This window comes from Pteropus alecto, unplaced genomic scaffold (assembly GCF_000325575.1).
Source record: "Pteropus alecto unplaced genomic scaffold, ASM32557v1 scaffold195, whole genome shotgun sequence".
In the NCBI taxonomy this organism is placed as follows: Eukaryota; Metazoa; Chordata; class Mammalia; order Chiroptera; family Pteropodidae; genus Pteropus; species Pteropus alecto.
Window position 1 is genome coordinate 6931008 of NW_006438073.1, and position 23800 is coordinate 6954807.

Genomic DNA, 23800 nt, shown 5'->3' on the forward strand with positions numbered 1-23800 from the left:
ACTGTGTAGATGCTTTGAACCTCCGCAACCGACAGGTCATCTGCGTCACTCTCAAAGTTCTCCAGCATCTGGTCGTGTCAGCCGATATGGTGGGCGAGGCTTTGGTGCCCTACTACCGACAAATCCTCCCCATCCTGAACATCTTTAAGAATATGAATGGTGAGTCATCCCCGGAGTCAGAATGTCTTCTCAGCCCCGAAAAAGGGCCGTGGTTTGAAGCAGAGTTCATTAGCAGCACGTTTAGGGCTTATTATTGCAGATAAACCAGGATCCATTTGGAGATCTAAATAGCTTAACTCCCACTCCTTCTCTTGCTATACCTGAGGGACTCAGTAAAATTAACAATTTCATTTATTACTCCTCACACGTACAGCTTCCTTGCTCAGTACAGAGGCACTGAAGCTGTTCTGTAATCTTCCAATAATTAAATTGTAAAGTTTTTAAGCTAGTTTTTTGAATACATTAGTAGATTTTGAGTTTTCCCTTTCTCGTGATAGTAATTCTGCCTTTAGATGCTTCCTGTTAAAATGGCCATTTTTATTGATTTAAGATGACTTTTTAAAGCAATATTATTAAAATCTGGTACAGGTAATTTGGAGAATTTTAATATGTGTCCTCTCTAAAAAAGAAGTAAAAAATGGATAATTTGTAGCTACTTGGTTGATGGTGAGTACTGTTTAAAAAAACATATGTCTATGCTGATATATTTATTTTGAAAAAAATATATATTATTTTGTAAGTTTTGGAAAGCACTGAGGAGCTCAGACGAATCTGCTTTACGTTATCGAAGGCGTTAGTGAGTTGTGCTGGTCGCTCAGCGTAAGGGGAGGTTCACCTGCTCGTGGAGAGTGAGTTTCCTTTCTTGCCTCTTGAAGTGATGTAAATCTGATTTTCTTTTATGTTGCTAACACGGAAGTTTCATACTTCTCACGAGCACGGTGTAAGTCAACGTTTGATGTTAATTCCTGACAGCCATGTAAATGAGTTAGCAATTTGATGGAACACTACATGAAAATTTTGCAACATGATCTGCTCATTGTACATATAAAAAAATAAAAAATAAAATCAAGAAACTGAGCGTATGGCAGCTCCCACCACAAATAAGTCCTCTATTTGGAATTACTGTTTTTTATATTGCTCCTCAGTTTCTTTCAGGAGTCTCCTTAATCAGGCAGACTATTCAGGATGTCATGGACTCCTCAGAAAGTCTACAGCTGTCTTTCAGTAGTAGGAGCGACTTATATGTTTAATATTAAACATAGCAAATGGGACTTCAACTGGGCTTATGGGAGCTCATAATGGACTGAGTCGATATCCATTCTACAATATCCGAATAGCTATAGAGTTAATGTGGACATTTAGATGAGATGTTTGCTCTTTCGGGAAATTAAAAATTGGGTATTGGTAATTAAGTAACTGAAAGTTTTAGTAACGGCATTTCTACTAAATGGAAAATACTTGTTAAATATTCTTGATTTATAATCACGTGTTTTCTGTACAGTACCAGCAGATATCCGTGGAGTTACAGAATGACTCCATGCATGCATGTTGGTCAAGTATGATAAAAGAAACCCTACGTTCGCTCATTATGTTTAGATCCTAATTAACTTGAGAGAGATAGAGCTAGAGGGTATAAAGCTGAGGTTATTGGAGAAATGGAAAAATCGACCAACGGCCACCCCCAAAAGTCTCAGAGCGAACATGTTGGAAGTATGCGATTTGCAATTGTCTTTTCAATAATCCTCACAGAAGCCTATGACATACATACTATGACTATTTCCATTTTTTTCACTGTAAAAGTTGCCTCTCTGTCACTTTCCTCCTACGTCCACATTTGCGTCAGCCCTTGACCATCACCGAAGCTGGGCGCTGACGGACACACTTCCTGCCTTGCCTGGGGAGGGGTAGCTCGAGGCTACGACACTGTTCACGCTTCTGTCATCCCACCGTAGGATGTGGAACTTAAATGTTCTCTACCTTCCTGTCTAGAGGAAGCAAAACAGTGACATTCAAAAGACACTTAGAATCTCCCTCGTCCTCAGGGAAACCCGTAAAGAAGACCACGGTCACCCGCCACAAAGACGGGTCCCGCTGGGAGCGCTAGACCAGCAGGCAAAAACGGCTGGTTTCTACGTCTTCTCATTATACTTTTTATTTAAATCTTTAACACACACATGTTCATATGCTTAACGAAAGAAGCGATTGGCTTTAGGACTATATCCCTACTTAGATTTTATCAAGTGGGGAATTTATGGTTTATATCGTAGCCTTAATTGGTCCCAAACGTGGCTAATTATTTTGGAACATTCTGGATGCATGCACCAGGAATTCTGCATTCAACTATTTTCTGCTTAATATCTTTCTGACATTTGAAGGGGAAAAAAATATATGAGCTTCAGCTTCATTTTCTACTTATCTTGGAAACCTGTCAGTACAATGCCAGAATGCAGTTTGCTGTATTTCCAGAGGGTCAAATTATAAAATTGGAACATTCTAGCTATGACTTAAACTATTCTTCAGAGTGGCGGTGTTACCGTAAATCAGCTCTACCAGAAGCTTGTCAATGACAATGGTATTTTCACTATAAAAATAATCTCGCTTTAATAGCATTTTAATAAATCCTGCTTTATGATTAAAGGATAGCTTATTTTCATCTTCACAGAACTATATATACTCTTTAAGCAGATGTCTGTAGTAACAGATACATTTATTTACAATTAAAATTATATTAGAAATTTATAGCATGTAGCATTAGAAAAAATTTCATCCTCAATTTCAATGGGAGAACAACGTTATCCATCTGTGTCTTTTTTCTTCCCTCATTCGTCTTTTATGTAAATCAATGTCTTGTCAAATTTAGATTCAAATATATTTCAAGTCCCACTACAAAACCGTTTTGAGAATGAGACCGGATGTAAATGACAGACAGAAAGCAACAGCGCAACAGGGCGCGTATCCCTCCGCGTGTCACGGCCGGTCCGGTCGGCGTTCCCCGGAAGCGCGCGCTTTCGCTCAACTCGGTCGCCTGCTCCTTTCTGCAATTTATGTCTTGTTTTTCTGTCAGTTGGACCTTCTCTGAGACGAGCAGTGACACTGAGTTGCTAGAGACGGCACAGACATTTACGCAGTCACCCGTGGCGAGGAGCCCCAGGCCCCGGGGCTTCCCAGGGCTTCCCAGGGCACCCGTGGGAAATAAGGAAAGTCAGGGTGGAGCCCACGAAGCTGGCAGCAGCCATCTGTGCCCCACCTGCACTCTTATAGGTGTTAAAACTTAGATCAACTGTGTTCCAGGAGAAGGAGTATTTTTGAATTTCTATTTATGAAAAATCTTTTTTCACAGGGTGTCATTAGGCTAGAGTTAAAAAATAAATAAATCTAAGGTGTGACTTGCAATGTGGAATAGAGTAACATCTTGGAGCCAGAAGGGGTGTGAACTTTGTCAAATCATATAACTTTTTGGACTTCAATTTCTCCATCTATACAAAGTAGTTGTAACGATGCCTTTTTGTAGGGTTGGCACGACACTTCGAGATAGCCCTGTCCTGTAGAGCCTGGCCTTGGCTGGGTATTAAAGGAGATAGTCATTGTCATACAATATGATATACGTGTACAGTGTTCTGTACATATATTATATATTATATGCAAATACAGAAATAATGTATACATTATTAGATAGCAACATAAACAGGTGAGTGAATGTACCGTGCGCCCCGGTTGGGTAATCCACCCCCTTGGCCCTTCAGTGAGCCCGTGAATGAGGCGTGGCCTCCTGGTTTTCCAGCTGTGACAATCCCCTCGTTTCACAGGATTCATCTTCCGGCTGATGGCCAAATGCCAGGTAGGTGGCCGGATAAGTTAAGGACTCTGGGATTCGTTCCAGGATAACTGGTTTTCAAGTCCCTCCCTTCTTGGCATAATCTCTAAGCTCAAATACGTGACTCATGTTTGGGGGAACGTCATATTTGAAGACGAGAAGCCTGAGTGTGACAAACAGAAGACGGGTGGATCAGGTTCCTTATTGGAAGAGCCAAACTAGTATCTAAACTTTGGGGCTCATTTTCCTTAATCCTAAACGACTAATATTGGGGTCTAAAACATGCTGTCTTTCCAGTGACTGCTTTGGGGTGAGACAGACAGAAGCGTTTCTAGAATAGCAATTTCTTCTTTCCTGTGTCCTTTCGCAAATGTTATTAATGGTTACATAAAATTAAGACAATAAGAACACTCGATTTATAGCCTTCCGAGATGAAGCCGCAAAATTAACGATGCAGTGTATTGCATTTGAGAAGCTGGAGCCAATACATGGCATCGAAATTTTTACAGCTGAAATATGGAGCTCCGCTGGCAGGTGCGGGATGGCCAATGGCCCTGTTTTCCCCAGGCAGTCCTTATTTTGGTTCCTTTGTTCCTAACTGTACCAATAGTCCTGACACAGGCTCTGCCTGGGATAGTTTAGAGACTCCAGGTATCAGAAACTCTCAGAGCACCATAAGTTTATGTCATGGCATATGCAAAAGTAAATGTGATTTCGATGAAATAACACGTTCCCATGTGTGTAGAAATCAAATAGTCATAGGATAGATCTCGATATCTAGGATAGATCTGAGACCTATGCCGCTGTAGATTAATAAAAGTCCATAAAAAGGAAGTTCAATTTTCAAATTTAAGTTCAGACACATTAGAACATATAGGTAATGAGAACGCATCAAATTTACAAAATTTAGCATGTTTGTTCCAGGTCCTTGACCCTGAAATTGAAATAGTTTCTAAAAAGTAGAAACTACTGTTTTATGCTGATAGTCTTATAAAAGAAGTTCTAATGCGCACCTAAGTGTTTTTAGCCTGATTCCAAACCTCATACCTGTGCTTGTGATTCTTTCAAATGTTGATGAACTTTGGGGAGCTGATTGTTTACCGAAAAAAAAAAAAAAAAACATTCGTTTTTCCGTCTTATAATTGACTTGTGTAAAGGTTCTGTGTAGAGCTTTAAATTTAATTTTGGAATTAAGGTTTATTCCCTATGGGATTCTATACAATTTTGAGTCTCTGGGTTTATAGTTTAGAAATTTACTTCGAAGTTCCTTTGAAATCATTAGGTTCATGAGATTTCGAAGCATTCGAATGTTTATTCGAGGAACGAGTTTATCGAGGACAGTGTTGGAACTGCACCACGATTGCCGGGAGGTCGGCTGGAATGGTCACGTGCCTATTTCACGTCTTTGGACTGCTCTTCCGCTCAGCTTTGACCAGTCGGTCCAAGCGGAATCCTTGGATCACAGCAGAGCTGGGACGTACATGGGAGGGTTGGGTCTGCGCCTCTCTCCGATTTCCTAAACCGCAATCTGTCAGACCCACGAGGGCAGAACGTCTGTGTTGGGCTCTCTTTTTCCTGTGCAGAGTGTGGGCCACCTAGAACGAGGTGCGGAAAACATGCCCGTGTGGCTTTTATTCCCTAATCCCGCCTGCGTGACCAGGGCTGGTCCGTTCGGTCCTGCCCCGAGTAGCTTTGTTCCGCCATCAGGGACCCTGTTCTCCTGCCAAAGGCGCTGCCTACCCGGAAGTGGAATCTACGCCTGCAGGTCCACCTGGTCTTCTCTCTGGTCCGAACTACAGAGAACAATGTCTAACCCCCCTTTTCAAATAACGCGTCCCCCCAAAATTACATGAAACTTTCCTTCCCCCTCAGTCTTCACTTCTCCAAGTTCAATGCTCCTTCTTCTTCCAAGCGCTCTTTATAAGCACAGCTCCCAGAGCTGGAAAAGGTCAGGTTTGGGGCGGGAGCACCCGCGCGTGTGAGACCCTGATGCTGTGCAGGGAGCTAAGGCAGCAGCCTGGGGACAGACGGTCCTGGGAAAAGCCAGGGCTTCTGTGCCGTCGCTGGACGCCCCTCTCACGTGCCGTCGGCCCATAAGAGGACCTTATTTTTAGGAAATTTACAAACTCGTACTAACTAAACTTCCTCTTTACTCAGACTGCTTCGTTCAAGCTTGTTTTCACCCTAAATTCACTTCCAAGGCCGTGTTGGCCGCAGGAACACGTGGAAGTTGCTTGTGTCTGTTCTCGCTGTAGGCGGCCCTGGTCGCGTCAGCCCAGAGGGAAGGTCTCTTCCAGAGCTGTCTGTCCAGACCTGGAAACACATGACCTGGCAGGGTGATGACCACAAGAACTGGGATCCAGTTCCCAAGGCTGTGCACTGGCGTCCTGAGGCTCCTGTAACAAGTCACCCTGGACTGGGGCCTTAAATGACAGAAATGTGTTCTTTCGCAGTCTTGAAGGCCGGAAGTCCAAGCTCAAGAGGCCGGCAGGAGCCTGTTCCCCGCCTCTCTCCCTGCTTTGGTGGCCGTCCTTGGCTTGGGGCTGCACCCCTCCCATCTCTGCCCCCACCTCCTCGTGGCATTTTCCCCTGTGTGTCTGTCTCTTCTTTATAACGACACCAGTGCGTACGAGGATTAGATTAAGGGCCCACCGCACCCCACTACGAGCTCACCTTGTCCTTACTCATTACCCCAATTCCGAATGTTGGCCACAATGGGAAGTTCTAGAAAGGACATGAATTTGGGGACGCTGTTCAACCAAGGACAGGCCACGTGACGCTCGCATAGGCGTGTGGTGATCAAAGCGCGTGACCAATGAAGCGAGAGGTTTGGCGCGTCTTCACCCGCCGTCGCTGCTGGAAATGGACTCACTCCACGAAACCTCGTGACACCCCCTCTTCCAACAGCAGGAGGCCCTGCTGCGTTTCCTCTCAGGAGGAAGGGCTTCTTTAGTTGAGAGAGGGGAAGAGTCGGGTACGTTTCGAGTAGAGGGGACGGCAGGGAATTGGTAACGCTGTGCACTGGAGAGGTGAGCAAACGCCTTCTCAGCCGCAGGTGCTGCCCCAGACGCCCCGCAGACACCCGCAGACACCCGCAGACACCCCGCGAACGCCCGAAACACCCCACGGACACCCGCTGACAGCCCGCAGATGCCCCACAGACACCCGCGGACATCCCACGAATGCCCACAAACACCCCGCGGACACCCCGCAGACACCCACAGACACCCCGCGGACACCCCGCAGACACCAACAGACACCCCACGAACACCCGCAGACACCCACAGACGCCCCGCAGACACCCTGCAGACACCCCACGGACACCCACAGACACCCGCAGACACCCCACAGACACCCCACGGACACCCGGGGGCACTGCTGCCATCAGTCTTCCGGAAGACCCTCGCGGGCCGCTCAGGGCGATGGACTGTGTCTCCTGCGCCTGTCCCTGCCCAACCAGCTGGGCAAGAGGATCAGGCCACTTGGTGCCTGAATAAGGTTTGGACCAACGCGTAGTTCACCTGGTGGGAAGTATGGAGGGAATGACAAGTGTAAAAACAAGGAATGAGAGAGCGTTTGCGAGCAAAGGCTCTGGCATCAGGGTTCCGGGGTCTGGGTCCGGCTGTGTGACCCGCTCCATGGCCTTTGATGGGTTCCATGACTACTCTGTGCCTGAGTCTCCTTAACTTAGGTGGTCGAGAGGGCTGAAGAGAGCCCGTCGGCCTGCAGAGAGCTGCGCGGGTGGCAGCGGGTGAGGGAACGTGAGCGAAATCGATTTGCGGAGCCGCCGGTGTCAGGTCAATGTTAGAAAAGTCTGTTATCTGCGTCACGGGGCGGGCTGTATGTATGTGGTTTCGTGTAGTCCTTTCGGGATAATTAAGTGACCTCTGTGAGAATAAATCTGGTCATTTACTAAGGCGGTTAGATGCCACATAAACCTTCAAGAGTCCGTCGCTTTTTTGATGCCGGCAGTGTGCAGTGCGATGCGGGGGCGTCTCTGTCCTCACAGAGATGTTCCCGAGCAGGCGCACTGTCCCGTCCAGCCCCGCTCTCCCCGGAGGAGCTCGCACTCCTCCCTTCATTTCAGAAGAGAGTTGAGGTGTCGGTCGGTCTCATCGCGAGGCCCGTGGAGAGCTGTGCCAGGAACCGCGGCCGTGGCGGGTTCCTGATCCCGAGCCTCCTTCCCGGCCGGACGCTGCCTCCGGCTTCCGAATGGCCCTTCTAAGCGCAGTTTCTCTGTGCGACTCTGCAGAGCTTAGCGTCCAGGTTTCGTCCTGGGCATCCTGGGGCCGTGTGCGTTGGCCACGTCCCTCTGGCTTCGCCCTGTGCTGTCGTGACCGGACTGTCGGAGGACCCCTGCAGTGCGGACAGGTGCCGGGCGCCTCTCCGTGTTCCCCGATCATGGCAGCTCCGGCATGTCAGGGGTAAACCTCATCTGTCAATTCTACGCTGCAGGAAAAGGGCCACCTGCAGCGTAGAATTGACTCGAAGGCCTGCGGTGGGGATGGAGCCGCCGGCTGTGTCCCCACTGCCTGCTCGTTGGGAGGGGCCACGTGGCCCACACCCCTGGTTCTGGGCTTCAAGCGACCAAACCTAACGCGGCCTGGAGATCCTCACGGGGTGACGCCGATCTCTATCTCCAGAATTAAACTCGAAAGGTCGCGTCCTCTCGGGGCCCTTGGTCCGTCCTGCCCCCACGCGCAGAACACACCGCTGTCTCCTCTCGGGCCGTGTGGCGATTCCGTTTCCTGTGTCTGTCTCCGCAACTGGCCCGGGAGAGGGTGGGGACACCTGGCGATTGGTTGGCAAAGCCGCGTTTGAAATGTGCACTTTGTCACCCCCCCACCCCTGCCCGAAAAGCATCTCCAGACACAGGGACTGCCCGTCCCTGACCAGAAGCATCCCCACTGCTGGCTGGAGACGGGCACGTTTGCCAACGGGAGCTTCTCCGCAGCTCAGCCAAGGCCTGTAACGTGCCTGGAGGAACCTGCAGAACACGCTGCAGTGTGTTTAAAGCTCGAGACGGGCCCCGGATGAGTGCACGAGCGGATTTTCACCCGGGAGAAAACCGCGTCCTGTTCTATTTATGCGCCAGAAAGTTTTACGTAACCTGGGCAAGAGAGCAAATAGTGATTTCTCAAGTCTTCATTTAAAGAGGCTCCTGCATTCGGTCAGATCCTAATTTGTATTTTTCGATCACCTAAAATGTCACCTGTCCTGGACCGGCCTGTAACTAGTCTCGCTCTCGTTTTCCTTTCTATGCAAATCTTCCGTGAAGGCCAACGAGGGACTTCCTGGAGGTCTCTCCGCAGACATCACAGGGAAATTAAGAGTGTCACCAGGTGTAACTGTTATGTCGAATCGTCACTATTCACGACATAATTGAAAGGCGAGTTCAGGGGGGCTGGAGACGAGTAGTAAGCTTTGTTTCAGTGGGGAGCCTTTCCTCACTGCTCTCCTCACCCCCGGCACACGCGATGCTGGCGCTTAGAATCGCTTCTTTAACCGAATGATCGAACTCCACCCTGATTTACCCTCAGGCACTCTCCCCCTCCCCCAGCTCAGGTCTGCTCCTGAGGGAAGCTGGCTCTGGGAGAAGGGGGTGCTGGGCTGCACCTCTGTTTCTCGGCCACAGAAGTTACTACTCCACCCCCAACCTTGACCAGCCCGGCTCTGTCCCCCAGTGCCGTCAGGGTCGGGGAGGCGGGCGGCAGGGAGAGGGGACATTCCTTGTCCTGGTGTTATCCTGAGCTGGCATTACAATCCCTAGGCCTGGCCGGCGCCTCAGGCCGGTCAGCTGGTGTGGAGCATGCCGAGGGCTCCCCAGTGACCCCCACCAGGACAGGGCTCTGCGTTCTGGCTGTCTTGTGTTCAGGACCTCCCTTCCCTTCGCTGTGGGGACACCTTTGGGGCTCTGCAGATGGTTCTCCATCCGAGTGGGACTGGAGCCCAGCATGGGGCAGTGGGCGCCCTCAGAGAACCCCCTTCCTGTCTTCGTCACCTGTGGGTCTCTCCTCTGTCCGGCTGTGGAGCCGGTCCTCCGAAACTGCCACAGTCACGCTGCCGATGACGCGCCGGCCCCACCGGTCACATAAGGCGGAGAGCCCATTAGAACCCCCTGCCACACCGATTTCGGTGTACTCGAGCCAGACACAAAACAGCGGGAAGAATGTTCTACTTAGTATGAGATCAGCTTCCCATTTCTATTTTCTTCCTCGAAAATCTATATTTTTCGCATTGACAGAATGGCATGTATGCGTTTCAGCATAAGCTTAACCACCGATGAAAGAGGAACCGAACAATCCAGTGGACAGATTTCCTTAGAAAAACTACAAACATTGGTCTTTCTGTGCTCGCCTGCTTTCTGTGTCATAGTCTCGTGTGCATCTCGAATTAATGTTTCAGATAATAAAGGAAGAAGTAATGGTGGCAACGCTATTATGACGAAGTTCTGTTTGGCTCCTTCCAAGATCAATTTACTTTTTTCCCCTTTAAATACAGTACTTTAATGTGAACGTCTCATGAGCCTGTTTACGTTCATGTTGAGGTGGCAGTGAACGAAAACATGACTTTCCATTAAGTGACTTAGATGTTGCCTGCCTATCACAGCTCTGCCTCTGCTTCCCCCCGGAATGACCCTCATTTTATTTTGAAATTTATTTCTTGAGCCTTGAAGTTATCTTTATCACACACTAAAAACACTAAATAATGATACGATATGAACATTTTGAAAAACAGGAATGCGGTCGGGCCATAATAACAGGAAAATTGCCCGTGATTCTCCTTCGTTTTCAGCTTGAGGCCAGTGGGGCATTCATTTATGCACGTCAGGGGTTTCGAGGAGTTTGTGGTTCCTCTAACAGAAACCACTGGATATTGTCCGTATTTGTGTCGGTGTGTATATGTTGTAAATACGGTACATAACCACCTCACCGGGTGACTGAGACGCGGTTCTGTCCGGAAGCGGTGGGATGTGCTGTCCTTTCAGAGTTTCCCATAGCCTGTGGCTACAGAAAGATAACATCGAAAGAAAGCCGCGCGATACTTGTGTTTGTGTGGCGACCAACACAAATTTCTAAAACTGTTTCTCTTAGAAGTTTAGGTGACGGTAGAATGAGGAGAAAGAATGCGATTCCAGGCCCGTCAGAACTTTCTCCCATGCCCACCTTTCTTCATATGCTGCCCGTCCTGGGGCCCGAGGCCTTCCTGTTCTCATCTGAGGCTGCTCTCACCACCTCCAGCAAGACAGATGCTCCAGCGAACTCGAAAAGCCTCAGCGAGACCGTGGTTGCCTAGTTATTGGAGGGATTCATGGAGAGGACCATACAGCACATCATTCGCCGATTCGTTGAAAAAAGATCTGAGTGCTTACGATGGGCCGACACAGCAAAGCCTCCAAAAATCCTTAAAAGAGCGAACGCATGCTTCACGTAGCCACCTTCCACTTGCTGAATGCACCGAAGGCTCTGGCAGCCTTAACCTGCACGCCCGAATCGGTGTGCACCTCCGCGGAGGCCCGAGCAGAAAGGGAGGGCTCCACCGCCCTCAGGGGAAAAGCAGGTGGAGGCTCCTTCCGCCCTCGCCTGTTTTCCGCTCTCTTTAGTAACCTGGCCCTGTGGTCAGGGCACACAGTTGCCAGAGTGGAATCCAGATTTGGCGGTAGACTTTTCGAGGCTGTTGAGTGAGAAGATCGATCCCGATGCTTAATGCATTTTTCTCAGCAAATGAAATGGTGAAGAAACATGACAAAGGTTTAGATTGACCTCCATAACCATGACCTTGTAGAAAAATGGGAACGCCGGCTTCCCTAGTCCTACCGACACACTAGTCATTCCTGGGAGGACCCTGCGGAGAATCGTCCTGAGGTCATCCTGATCAACAGGTTCCTTTTATTTAATGTCCCGAAGGGAATGGAAGTTCCATCGATCGACTGTAGCTATTATTATATGCTGTCAGATCAAAGCAGCTATTGGTGTCTTCTCCACCAATTCATATTCATTATGAAGCAAAAACGTTTCCATATCGTCAATTTCTACTGTGGAGTAGTGATCAATAATAGCCTGAGAAATAACTCTGAGCACAGAAAACTAGCAGCGAGTTCACCTGACTTAAAGCATCAAACACAGAGTGTAACTAACGCTCTAATGGAGCGCCACCCTTTTTTGCCAGAAGACATTCTAACGTATGTATATTTTTTAATCCAGCAGCATTTCTTTTCATAAGTACTGAGAAAAACGACATACATAGTATGGTCACCTTGTGGACCAGGTCTTCCTAGAAGAAAGTTTTCCCTTAAGAACATTTCAAAAAATGTTCGAAAGCTTCTCACCGTATTTTGTCAAATCTAAGATGTAATCAGGAGTTAAAGTTACTTTATATTTTATGGGAAAAAAGAAAATATCGCCAACTAAACTATGACACATTATCAACATCCTTTTTAAGAAACGTAAAAAATGTGACTTAATGAAATGTACTGAGTCTAACTTGACTGGCTGAGCAAAGAAAGCATCAGCTGTCCCGCAAATAGAAAATAAATCATCACAAATGGAGCGAACACCACGCCCCGTCCACTCTGTCTTTGGGATTTGCCTAGTCACCGAACCACATCCCCACAACTGTCATGTAAAGCAAATATTATGACCCGCGTGTGGAAAACAGATTCAACTCACATTGTAATGCTTTGCCCAAGTCACTCAGGAGCAGTCAAGATTCAAATCTAAATCAGTTTGATTTAAAATATATTTGTTTTGTTTTCTAAAAAGGTTAGAATCTCTCCTTTTCCTGCTTATGATTTCTTGGCCATTGTGTTACCCATTCCTTGGGGATGGACCAAGATGATCAAGGGAGAAGAGGCCAGGCCAAAGACTGTATTTCCGAATATTTGATATGTTATCAAATTAACTTCCATCGAAAATTTATAGCTAAATTAAATAACTAGGATCTTCATGACCATGGGTGTTCACACATATTTTACAAAATAAAGAAATTATTTGGGATACCTCAATGGATGCAAAAATAGATACGTCTCAATTTCTATACAGTGTTCTCTACAAAACACTGCAAAGCAGTGGTCTGTAAATTTACTCTGTTGTGGCTACACTCTTCACCAAACTTAATTATTGCTTGATCTCAAAAAGACCCACTTTTCAAAATAATGAATTTGAAATTATAGCCATAAATAAATAGTAGAACTTTAGTTCTTCTTTATGAAAGTAGAACAAAATAGCGACACGTTATAATAAAATTAGGAAAGTAAAATAAAATAGGTATTATGAGAACAGAGTAAAACAATTCAGTGACCCCATGATGGATTAAATGTACTGTAGTAACTAAACTGCATTTGCAACTGATGCCTAATAATTTGTTCAGTCATAATTTCTTGTTTGATGAATTTGGATTGTGTTTTATTGTGATATTTGATGTTTATTTCAGAATTACTTAATGGGGAAAGTTAAAATAATAACTTCCGTGTGATTACTTGGGAAAAATTTTAATAAGATGGAGCAGGTTTAAACCTTACTTTTAGGTAACTTAATTTGTACCATGTTTTTGTTTTCAGACATAATTCTTTAAGAAAAGACCACGCGTTTTAGGTGGAATAGTTCACAATCCTTTTATTCTAAGTAATCACATAGTTCCCTCAATAAGTCTTCCAAATAACAATAGATATATAGATTAAAACTTGCTCTTGCCATTTTTTTCTTCATTTATTTAGCTAAATCAATATTTTGAGTTAAGCACAGTTGTAGATTACAGAGAGAACAATGTTCTCCTAATTTTAATAATAATGCAGATGTTCTTATACTATCTATGAAGTGATCGAAAATGTGACCTTTATCCACATTTATTAATGTATCATGGAGAAGCCCGTCTATGAACCTATTTCTGAAAAACAGCCTGTTTTTTTCTTAGATGTCACCTACTTTTACTAAAACATTTATTGCACTACTAAATTTCTCTTAGTTTCCCATATCTTAAAACAGAAAGCATAATCCATTTCAAATAAAAACTTTTCCAGGGTAATAATCATTTTGCATATACATGAATTTAGTATTGACATAGCTAAATTTCTCTAAATAAATAATTACCACGTTCAATGCATAATATACCAAGCGTGCCTGTTAAACGATAGTTTTGTTACGCAAGAATTTCATTATGAAAACCTGCGAAATACAGTCTAACACATTTGAAGAATTAACACCCTTAGATTGTAATTGGAAGATAAGTTCTAATTACCGTTTAATTTCTTGGTTGAAAATCTTTGGCACATATAATATAAAATTGACTTTGAAATTATGCAATTAATATGATTAGCATTTAGATACTCCTTTTGTAGCTACAGTGGTTTGATTTGTTTGGTTCAAAAAATGTGCAACCAGAAAAAAAAAAAAGTGGTTAAAGTTTGGGAAGTTTAAAAAGTGGCCATTAGTATAGTTAAATCTATAATTTTCTGTGTTTATGTGAACCGGTTCAGTATTGGCTTGCTGAAAATATGGTATATTCTATAGAAGTATGCTGTGTGAAGTATTTTATGCCAGGAAGATAAACTTTTTTTAGAATTCTGTTATCAAGGCCATGAATTAATATGCAATGTTGTAACACGATCCTATGATCTTTGTCAAATCAATTATGGAAAGTTAGAAGTCTCGTCTCTTTAAAATTGATGTGTTCTTAGAATTGATGAATCGATTGATTGCTTAAGCTATGTGTTTTATTAATACAGATCTCAGGGAATTGTTTCGCCAATTATATTTCTAGAGTAGACATTCCTATTTTTAATGGGATTATTTACTTATTAACTTTTCCCAAGTTTTTTCTATTATTTAATTGTCTTAATAATAGCTCACAGTATTTAATGTTTTCTACATGCCAGATACTGGATTAAAAGCTTTTCGTGAATAATCTCATTTAATCCTCACCAAACCAGGAGGAAGAAAGTATCCTTAATCTAATTTAACTGTTGAAATGAAAGCAGAGAGATTAAGTAATTTATGCACCGTCAGTCAGTGAAATGGCGCTGATGGCATCATTTATATCAAAAGAGGAAGAAAAAGTGATACCTTCTGTAATTTTCTCTATTTCATGAATACTCAGTGTCCACTGCGCTAATGAGGTATCTCATTACAGCGTATAGACAATCATTCCAATATATTGATTTCATCTCCCAGTGTTTAAACCAGTCATGTTCAACTGATAATACTCCTAAACCTGCCATTTGTTCCAGAAGTTTTTTTTAATTCTTGTTACTATATAAAAAGCATGTTCAGCATGAATTATTAATGAATTATCATATATTTTTTAAATATCATGAGTGGCAGTTGATCTGGAACAAAAATTAGATACAAGTTCAGGATTCGGGATAGAATTTTTTACATGACTATAGTTTAACAAAGAATTTTAAAAAACAATGTATACAATAATAGAGATTTTTATTGCAAGTGGTATATATTTATGAAAACTCTTTAATAGTAGTTAGAGCATGCAGAGACTTTTGTTGAATTAATGAAGCCAAAGTACCACTTGTACATGATAATATGAATAGCTTTTAAAAGTGAGAAGTTTTATCCTGAAGTACACAGCTATGCATGTGCAGTAGGTTGTTCTTTGTACAGAAAGACAATTTTGCTGACAGTGAGAGTTTCTGCATGGAAGCCCCCATCGTCAGCAGGACCTAAGGTGATTCGAGACAATTGCAAGAAACACACCTTAGCGAGGAGGGTTTATAAGATTTGTCCATTGAAGGATGTGAATGAATTGTAAGTTGGAGAGAGGAAAAACCCCTAGTTTCACTATTATAAGTTTGGGAAAGATGAGTTGCTAATAATGATCAAGAAAAAATATATAACTCCATCTAAATTATGGCACGGTAGAGTTTCTGCTGGAATGTTCAGTTATTTTGAGAGAGAGAGAAGGGAAAAAGGAGGCCTAGAATACGTTTAGAAGCACAGAAGGAATCTTAGTAGATGGAGAGATAACATTCTAAAACCAGGACTGTTCCATTTTCCTGAAAATCTCAGAGAAATATGATGAGAAATGAAAAAGCACGGAAAATGCACAGGTTTTAACTGTGGGGACCAGTGAGGCCTGGACGCGTTGAAAATAAAGGCTAAAAACTGTGAGCGAAGGAAAATGCCTGGGATGTGATGACATCAGACTCAGAAGGGCCTCGTTTATCTGTGCTGGGTCTCCCAGTACGACACCCCGCAACAAGCGGTCATGTGACCTCTGCTTAGAGCCCCTGGATCCTGTGGTGTTTGCAGTGTCACAGTGCAACCGACACCCGTTTTGAACAGAGTAACCGATCACATTCTTTCCTGTATTTAACCAAAACCTTCCTCCTTCGCCCTTTTCCCCTTCGGCCGCGTACTTCTCACTCAACGCTCTCCTTATGTCTGGGCCCCTCTTTACCTCGTGGCTTCCTCAGGTTTCTGGCTGTATGTTTTCCGTCCCCTGCTTTCTTGATTTATCAGTTGTGAACAGCGTCTACCTTTGCGTTTTCATCCCCTGAATGTGGTGAAATTCAGTCTTAACTGGTCCTCGTGCTGACGCTTCTGGACACTTATTTGCTATACGTTAGTCCTTTGTTTATCAATTTCTCCAAAATCTTAATGTAGTGTTTAAAACGTGGATTTTTTTCTCTCATACAAATTATACTACATCCTAGATATTCTAGGAATCCTATGTTCCTCAAACCGTGAAAAATTAATCATTGTTGACATTCTTCTGTTACCTAAGTTTTAGATTGGCATACGTGATACTGTTCGAGGCCAGAGTCATCCATCCACACGAGTTTAATAAATGCAGGAGGTCCCTTGTGTCCGCAGGATGAAACTTGGACCGCTGTGTTCGTCCGACAGCAAAATGTCACACTGGCAAAACACTGGGTCAGCACTCCCACAAACATGCTGACGTGATTGTTTTTCTGCTATTTTGCTTATTATCAATTTCTCGGCCATCCCAACTAGCTGGACATTCAGTGACATGTTTCATATTGCCAAGGAAAGTTCTTGATTGCATGTAAGACAGCTTCTTTGAAAAGTCAGATGGAGTACTCTAATTCTCGATTGCATGTAAGATGTGTCTACCAGACAGCTTCTTTGAAAAGTCAGATGGAGTACTCTTCCTTTGCGCTCCAAAATTCAGTCACTTGCTAATTGTATTACTCTCTGATGTACAGCTTCATTCCTGCCCCTCCATTACCAGCTTTCCTTACTGCCACCATTCCAGTTCAGGGCATGACTGTCATATGTCTTATTCCCTGTCTATTACAGTCAGTTCTTCCTTGTTCCCCTTGCAGTGAAAATCACATTCCATCTCACATTGCGAAACCTCCCTGCGATGCTAGGAACACGTACTCACCAGTCTGAAAGAACACCGGACGAGAATGAGCTAGTAGGTTTTGGTTTTCTTTTCCTTCTTTTAAAATACTTCTATCTTTATACTCTGACATTAGTACCATCCACTATGGAAGAGAGAAGATTCAACTCCCCAAGCACCTCCTGTTCCCAGCGCTTTGAAACTTCGGCACGTATGTTCTTGGGACAAATGACGGTTTTATAAAAGAAGAACTGTGTGAACTCACTGCGTGTTGAGAGATAAGGAGGGAATTCTAATCTTTTTAAGAAAAATTTTGCTTCGTTGATAGAGTACGTGGAAGGTATCGCTGAAGTGTTCAAGGGGGAGCAAGAACCCCCCCAACAGTGAGACTGACAGGGGGTGGGGCCTAAAACTGTCCCATGAAATCAAGCACATGCTTGGATTATTGGAGAGACATCCAAGACGAGTGTCAGGTTCATAGAGATGGCAGGAAAACCACAAGACGAAGCTCGATCGCCAAGATTTCTAGCCTGGAGAGATTCTGTGCTGGTCGGGGTTATGGAGAGACGTTTATGGAAATTTTTCAGGGAAAAAAGACAGATGGACTGGGCTTCACAGATTCAGACTGAGACCAGGCAGAGGAAAACATAATTATGTCTGTCAAAAGCTGCCAGGCCATTATTTTACCTCTTTATGTACAACTGTGAAGCCAGGCTGGGAGGACTAAGCCATTCATGTGTTCATTTTTCCAGTAATTTCTTACTGAGTCCCTCACGTGTGCCAGGCACTGTTCTAATCACCAGATATATAATAGTGCACTCAGACAAATAAAAGCACAAATGTAAGTTCACTTTCATGAGTTTGAAGCAGTGGTGGTGATGATGGTGAGGGGACAGTGGTGGTGACGGTGATGGTGATGGTGGTGATGATGGCGGTGGTGATGGTGACGGTGATGGTGACGGTGGCGGTGATGATGATGGTGATGGTGGTGACGATGGCGGTGACGGTGGTGGCGATGGTGATGGTGGTGATGGTGATGGTGATGGTGGTGATGGTGACGGTGACAATGGTGGTGACGGTGGTGGTGACAGTGGTGGTGATGGTGATGGTGCGATGACGGTGGTGGTGATGGTGATGGTGATGGTGGTGATGGGTGATGATGGTAGTGATGGTGATGATGATGGTGATGGTGGTGATGGTGGTGGTGATGGTGATGATGGTGATGGTGGTGATGGTGATGGTGGTGATGGTGATGGTGACGGTGATGGTGACGGTGGTGGTGTTGTGTAATGATTGGACAATGGCGGTAACAGTGGTGGTGATGGTGATGGTGACAATGGCGGTAACGGTGGTGGTGACAGTGGCGGTGATGGCGATGGTAGCTCTCTTGAGCATGAGGCACTGCCCTAAGTGGTGACAATGGCGGTGACAGTGGTGGTGATGGTGATGTGGTGATGGTGATGGTGACGATGGTGATGGTGATGGTGACGATGACAGTGGTGGTGATGGTGACGGTGACGGTGATGGCCATGGTAGCTCTCTTGAGCATGAGGCACTGCCCTAAGTGCCCTTGATGGATTATCTTGAGAAGCATCAAGCTCAGCTGGGCAGCACAGCCCAGTCCTGCCTGAGACCCCTGGTGTCCACATTGCTCCTATCACCAGGGAGCTCTTTAGGGAACCAAAGCAAAGAGAGGCTGTGTTGACGGTGGGAGGAGCTACAGAACATCAAGTTCAGGGTCACGTCCTGTTCACACATCTTCCTCTTGCAAGCTATGGAAGCAGCCTCTGGAGGGACCCTGTGGGGGCGCATGGCCAGCCTCTCGGGTGTGTCGTGTTGGCGTGAACCAGCTGACAGAAAGGACGTGAAGGAAACACAGCCTCTTGAAAGAGTCACCTTGTAGCTGATCAGAGCCGGGTTTGGTCGCCGCTCAGCCTTGTGGGTCGTGGGGTCCTACGCGAGTCCTTCCGTCTCTGTGTAGCTGCTCAGTGAGCGAGTGGGAAGGATGAATGCTCCTCTGCCCTCCAGTACGTCAAACCGGAGTAGCGCCCCCCCCTTCCCGGTGACACGCTCTGCGACACAACTGCTCCCTCCCCTCCTGTATCTGTCTCCCTTCTCTTCAGCCTCAGAGTTGGTCACCCTTTATCGTCCTGTGATGCGCCCCCATCACTCCTCACCACCCATTCTGTGTGGAGCCTTTCACTCCAGACCCTGAGAAAGGAGAGGCCCAGGTCCCACTGCAGGTGGCTGCGGCCGTCCCTCCCCCGGCCCTGCCCTTTCCCCCAGTGCCTGCTCCATCTCACTCCCCAGGCGCCGAAATCAGTCGGTTAGACTCCGTGATGGCCTGGCAGACCACTGGCAGAGTCAGTGAGCCCGGGCAGCGCTGACAGGGATGCTGTGACAGTGAGCGCCTCTGCAGAAACGCGACGTAAACGCGGGTGTTCCTGCTGCATTTATGCATAACAAGGCGTTTATGCAAACAACATGCCCACAGCTAGCCGAACTGCCTGGGGCAAACTAATATTCAACCTTCAAGCTTCATAACTGCATAAACTGAGAACTGATAGGAAGCATTCTGCTCTAGTTTAAAGTGCCTAATTAAGAGCACTCAAGGAGCTTTTTCCAGCCGCCTCCCTTTGAAGCGCATTCGTGGAGGGCGCCAGAGCTGATGGCTGCTTTAACGTTTCATTGTCGGCGAACCTTCCTGATTTCTGTCTTCTTTAATGCAGTACCTGTGTCCCTTTGAAGTAATCAGCGAGGTTTCGTGCTAAGCCTCGCTTTTGTTCTTTCTACTTTTATTCTAAGTGTATTAACCAATTCTCTTCGGAGAATGTGCTTGCAAGCTCAGGTGTATCTCATTTTATCTAATAAACATGTGCCTTGCACGTAGTATGTAAATCAAGTTTTAACAAATTGAATCATATATTTAAATGCCTGAGGGGCATTCATTTTAGGAAGTGAATCATATTCTGAATTTTAAGTGAATTTTTATGCCCTAATTTTTCTTTTCTGGTAATCCAGGTTTTCACTTGGGTTGGCTTTCTTTAGGTAATACCTGTGTATCAAATTATTAAAGTCACTGAGGAATTTTAGAAAGCGAGCCATTGAAACCTACTTTTTAACGACCCTGGTGTTTGCCTCATTACCGCCATAGCTGATTAACAGCAACCGAATAGACATAATTAAAACTTAAACCAGTTACAGCATCTGATTGCGGGTAGGAGAGGCACGGGGAGGGGAGGGGAAGTGACTTAGAGATTTTAAAGTTCTGTAAGCATCTCTCTTGGGCATTGGCGGTAGACCTATTAAAATAAACTTCTCGAGGAAAGTAATCTGCGCCATCCCAGTGGAGTGCGCATCTGCGAGAGGCTGAAACCCCCTCTGCCCGCCAGGCCTGGGGGGCAGCTGGAGCGAGAGTTGAAGGCGGCAGAGAAGACAATGAGGGCAGAAGCGAAGACGCAAACGGACTCGACCGACTTGGGTCAACAATAAAAAAAGCAGAAAGAGGCTACCATTTTATATCGAAGTCACCGCATGTCTGCACCTAACTTAACGAATTCGACCCGGTCCGCAGAGCAGGCCCGTCCCCTCCACCCGCCCACGCGCTGTTCTGCTCCTGAGTCGCGCTCTAGGGGGACCGAGAGACTTGGGGCGCACGCGGTGTCCCTCCCGCCGTGTCAGCTCCTCGTCGGCCTCCGGCGAGCCACACTTCTGTCCCGGCCCCTCGGTGTGTGCACAGCCTGAAAGCGAGGCGCCCGCCCAGCTGCCACACGGCCCACGACACGGCGGCCTGGTCCCACGTGGAAGGGGGTCGATCTGTGCCTCGGGATGGCACCCCGGTCCCCACTCCCTCCCACCCTGAGCGACAGGCCGACTCCCGCAGGTCGGGGACCCCGACGGGGGGCGCGTGTGCATGGAAGTTTGTCTCCTGTGTCCTGGGATGACGATGACGAACGCTCAGAGTCAGAACCACACGTGCCTGTCGAGCATCCTGGCTGCAGCTTCCAGGACGTTCGGAAGCAGAGAGCGGGGGCGGAGTCCCCCGCACGAGGGAGAGCAGTGGCGGCCGTGACTGGTTTGAAAGAAACAAGTAGGAGTTCGCTTGCGACGCTGTCCCTGTGGTTTGGGTCAGAAGCTCAAGGACCTAAACCAAGGTTGGCTCCACCGGGGTGGACAGGAAGAGCAGGCCGGAGGGAACAGGGTGGACAGGAGGAGAGGCCTGAGGGATGGCGCTTGGAAACCTGCCCGTGAACGGAGACCGAGCTGGCACGGAGAGCCGCGGCAGGCTCGGGGGGCAGGGACGCCGTTTCCGGAAGTGGCGGATGCGGGGAGAAACGGGAGGTGTTGAGCTCGGCCTTGGGCGTGGCGAATTCGAGGTGCCCGGGAGGGAGTTGCATGACAGGTGCCCCGTGCTGGCCGCTTCGTCTTGGTCACGCACAGGCTCATCCGGAGGTGGACGAGAAGCCAAGGCAGAGCTCGCACAGTACGCCGGAGGAGAAGTCAGACGCCGGGGACTCATCCCGCACTTTCTGGAATCATCCTTGGGGTCTCTGCAAACCACCTGAGAAGCCAGCACCGCAGCCCAGCCCCACCTCACACCTGTGAACGGAAGTCTTCCCGGTGGCAGGGACGGTAACGGCGTCCCCGGGAGGCCCGCGTTGGGGCCCCAGCCCCCTGTTGCAGCGTAGAGGGGGAGACGGAGACGGAGGGGGCCGGGCGCCTAGCGCCCCAGCATGAGAGGGGTGCGAAAAGGATGCGAGTTTGGAAGCTTCAGAAGAAAGTTTAGTGAGAGGGGGAGGCCGGGAAGTGCTGGGGCCGCAGACATGTCGCCTGACCTTCAAGTTGTTCCCAGCCGGGAAGGAAGGCGGGACCATGGATGGGAAGTCCGCGGATGTTCCGTTCTGTTCAGTTCTGTTTGCTACGGGCGTGGAAGCCCAGCACTGACGGGCGTGGAACCCCAGCATTGATGAGCGTGGAACCCCAGCACTGACAGGCGTGGAACCCCAGCACTGACGGGCGTGGAAGCCCAGCACTGACGGGCGTGGAACCCCAGCATTGACGGGCTTAGAATGACAACGAGCTGGGAAAGAACTCGGCCCTTACGAGTGACGAAGCAAACGCCCAGCCTGAAACGGACATAGAGAACCGGAGGTCCGTTATCCGCTGCTCGTAACTCATCACGTGGCCCCAGGCAGAGTCCCTGTGCGTCAGGGCAGGCAGCGGTGGCAACGGCAGTTATGTCCTGGGAGCACGCTGACATTCGCCCATGTGTGACAGAGAGGAAAATGACACGCGCTGCCTCCCTACCCCATAGACGCCAGGTCTGCGGAGCGGTTCCAGACCCCTGGGCGAGAGGCTGTGTGAACAGCCGTGTGTCGGCCCCTCCCAGCTGTCCCGCCGCTGCGTGACTTAGCTCTCCCTGGCGCAGTGTCATTTGAGTTCCTGGTTTCGAGTGTCCTCATCCAGGGCGCACGGCAGAAAAGACTTGGGAGAGAGAGAACCCATTTTTCACGATCTGCTACGACGTTGCCAACCGACCTCAGTGCGACTATTTAAAGACAGGCATCTGAAAGGAACTAAACAAGGTTACCGCGTGGCCAGCTGTCCTTCAAGGGGCCTCATTTCTGAGTCCATTAAAGGAGAATCGTTATTTGACATTTTTTCACCTTACCTATTTCATTGGCTAACTTAGCAAAGAAGAGCTAGTTTTAAAAATTCAGAGGATGTCGTATTTATTTTCTATACATCTTGTCACTTACTACGTATGTTTGTAAACAAATATGTTTCATTTTTTAGGAGACATATGGCTTCTAACTTGTTTGACTGAATAAGGTAACAGAAATTCCACGTCCAATCTGCTGCGAAGGGTCGTCTTCTCGGTGACTCGGTGCTCCCAAGAGTGTCCCGTTTGAGGACCGAGCCCGAGTCTCTGTCCCCTCTCCTCTCCACCTCCCTTTTTCTTCCCAAACACGTGCGAGAGTGACCCTCGCAAAGACACTCAGAGAAACTCTAGAAACAAAACAGATGAAGCTTAGGATATGTTCAGCGACCCGCTCCGATAGTCTTTCCTTTGCTCAGAAAAGTTCGAGGAGTCCAGTTCGTTCTCAGGACGCCCCGTCAGGCTGCTCAGCCCGAGTTACGAGAACCCGCCAGGGGCCGAGCGCAGGGGCTGAACCTGCGTCACTGCTGGTCTCTTTCTGGAATGGCCAACGCAAGGCAGCGAGGCCCCTGCCCCACAGGCTCTCGGGGTGTGCGCGCCGCGGGCGCGGAGCCGGGAGGGTGAGGGCGCAGAGGGGACGGCCGCGGGCTCCGGCTTCGTCACCGCACTCCTGGGCTGCGGCGCCGTGAGACGTGCGAGCAGGACGACTGACCTGTCGGCCCCTTTATGTTCTCATCCGTGAAAGGAGCTGTCAATGGTCCTTTCCTCGTAGGACTGTTTTAAGGACAGAGTAAGCGTTAGCCAGACATTCGGATGTGGCCTGGCACCTGGCCCCGTGGGACTGCGCTGAGTCTGCGGGGGGTCGGGGGAGGGAGAGACACCCCACTGAGGGCCTGCTTGTCCGCCCCCATCTTGGGATGACGAGGACCTTGTGTGTTTTGTACAGTGTAAACGTCATCACTGTGAACAGAGGCGGAGAGGTGGTTGTGACCTACACTTTTCATTTATGA

At 47.3% G+C, this 23800-nt stretch overlaps 1 protein-coding gene across 2 annotated transcripts in view; it reads left to right on the forward strand.

Moving 5' to 3' along the window:
• The window catches only part of PACRG (parkin coregulated), a 432512-nt gene that overhangs the window by 240699 nt on the left and 168013 nt on the right, over positions 1–23800 (forward strand). The window contains exon 4 of one of the 2 annotated variants that reach the window (XM_006915041.1): positions 10–159. In XM_006915041.1, coding sequence (XP_006915103.1) covers positions 10–159 — 150 coding nt within the window. Of the gene's footprint in view, positions 1–9; positions 164–23800 lie in introns of both variants that reach the window. The other variant, XM_006915042.1, reaches the window with a different exon arrangement.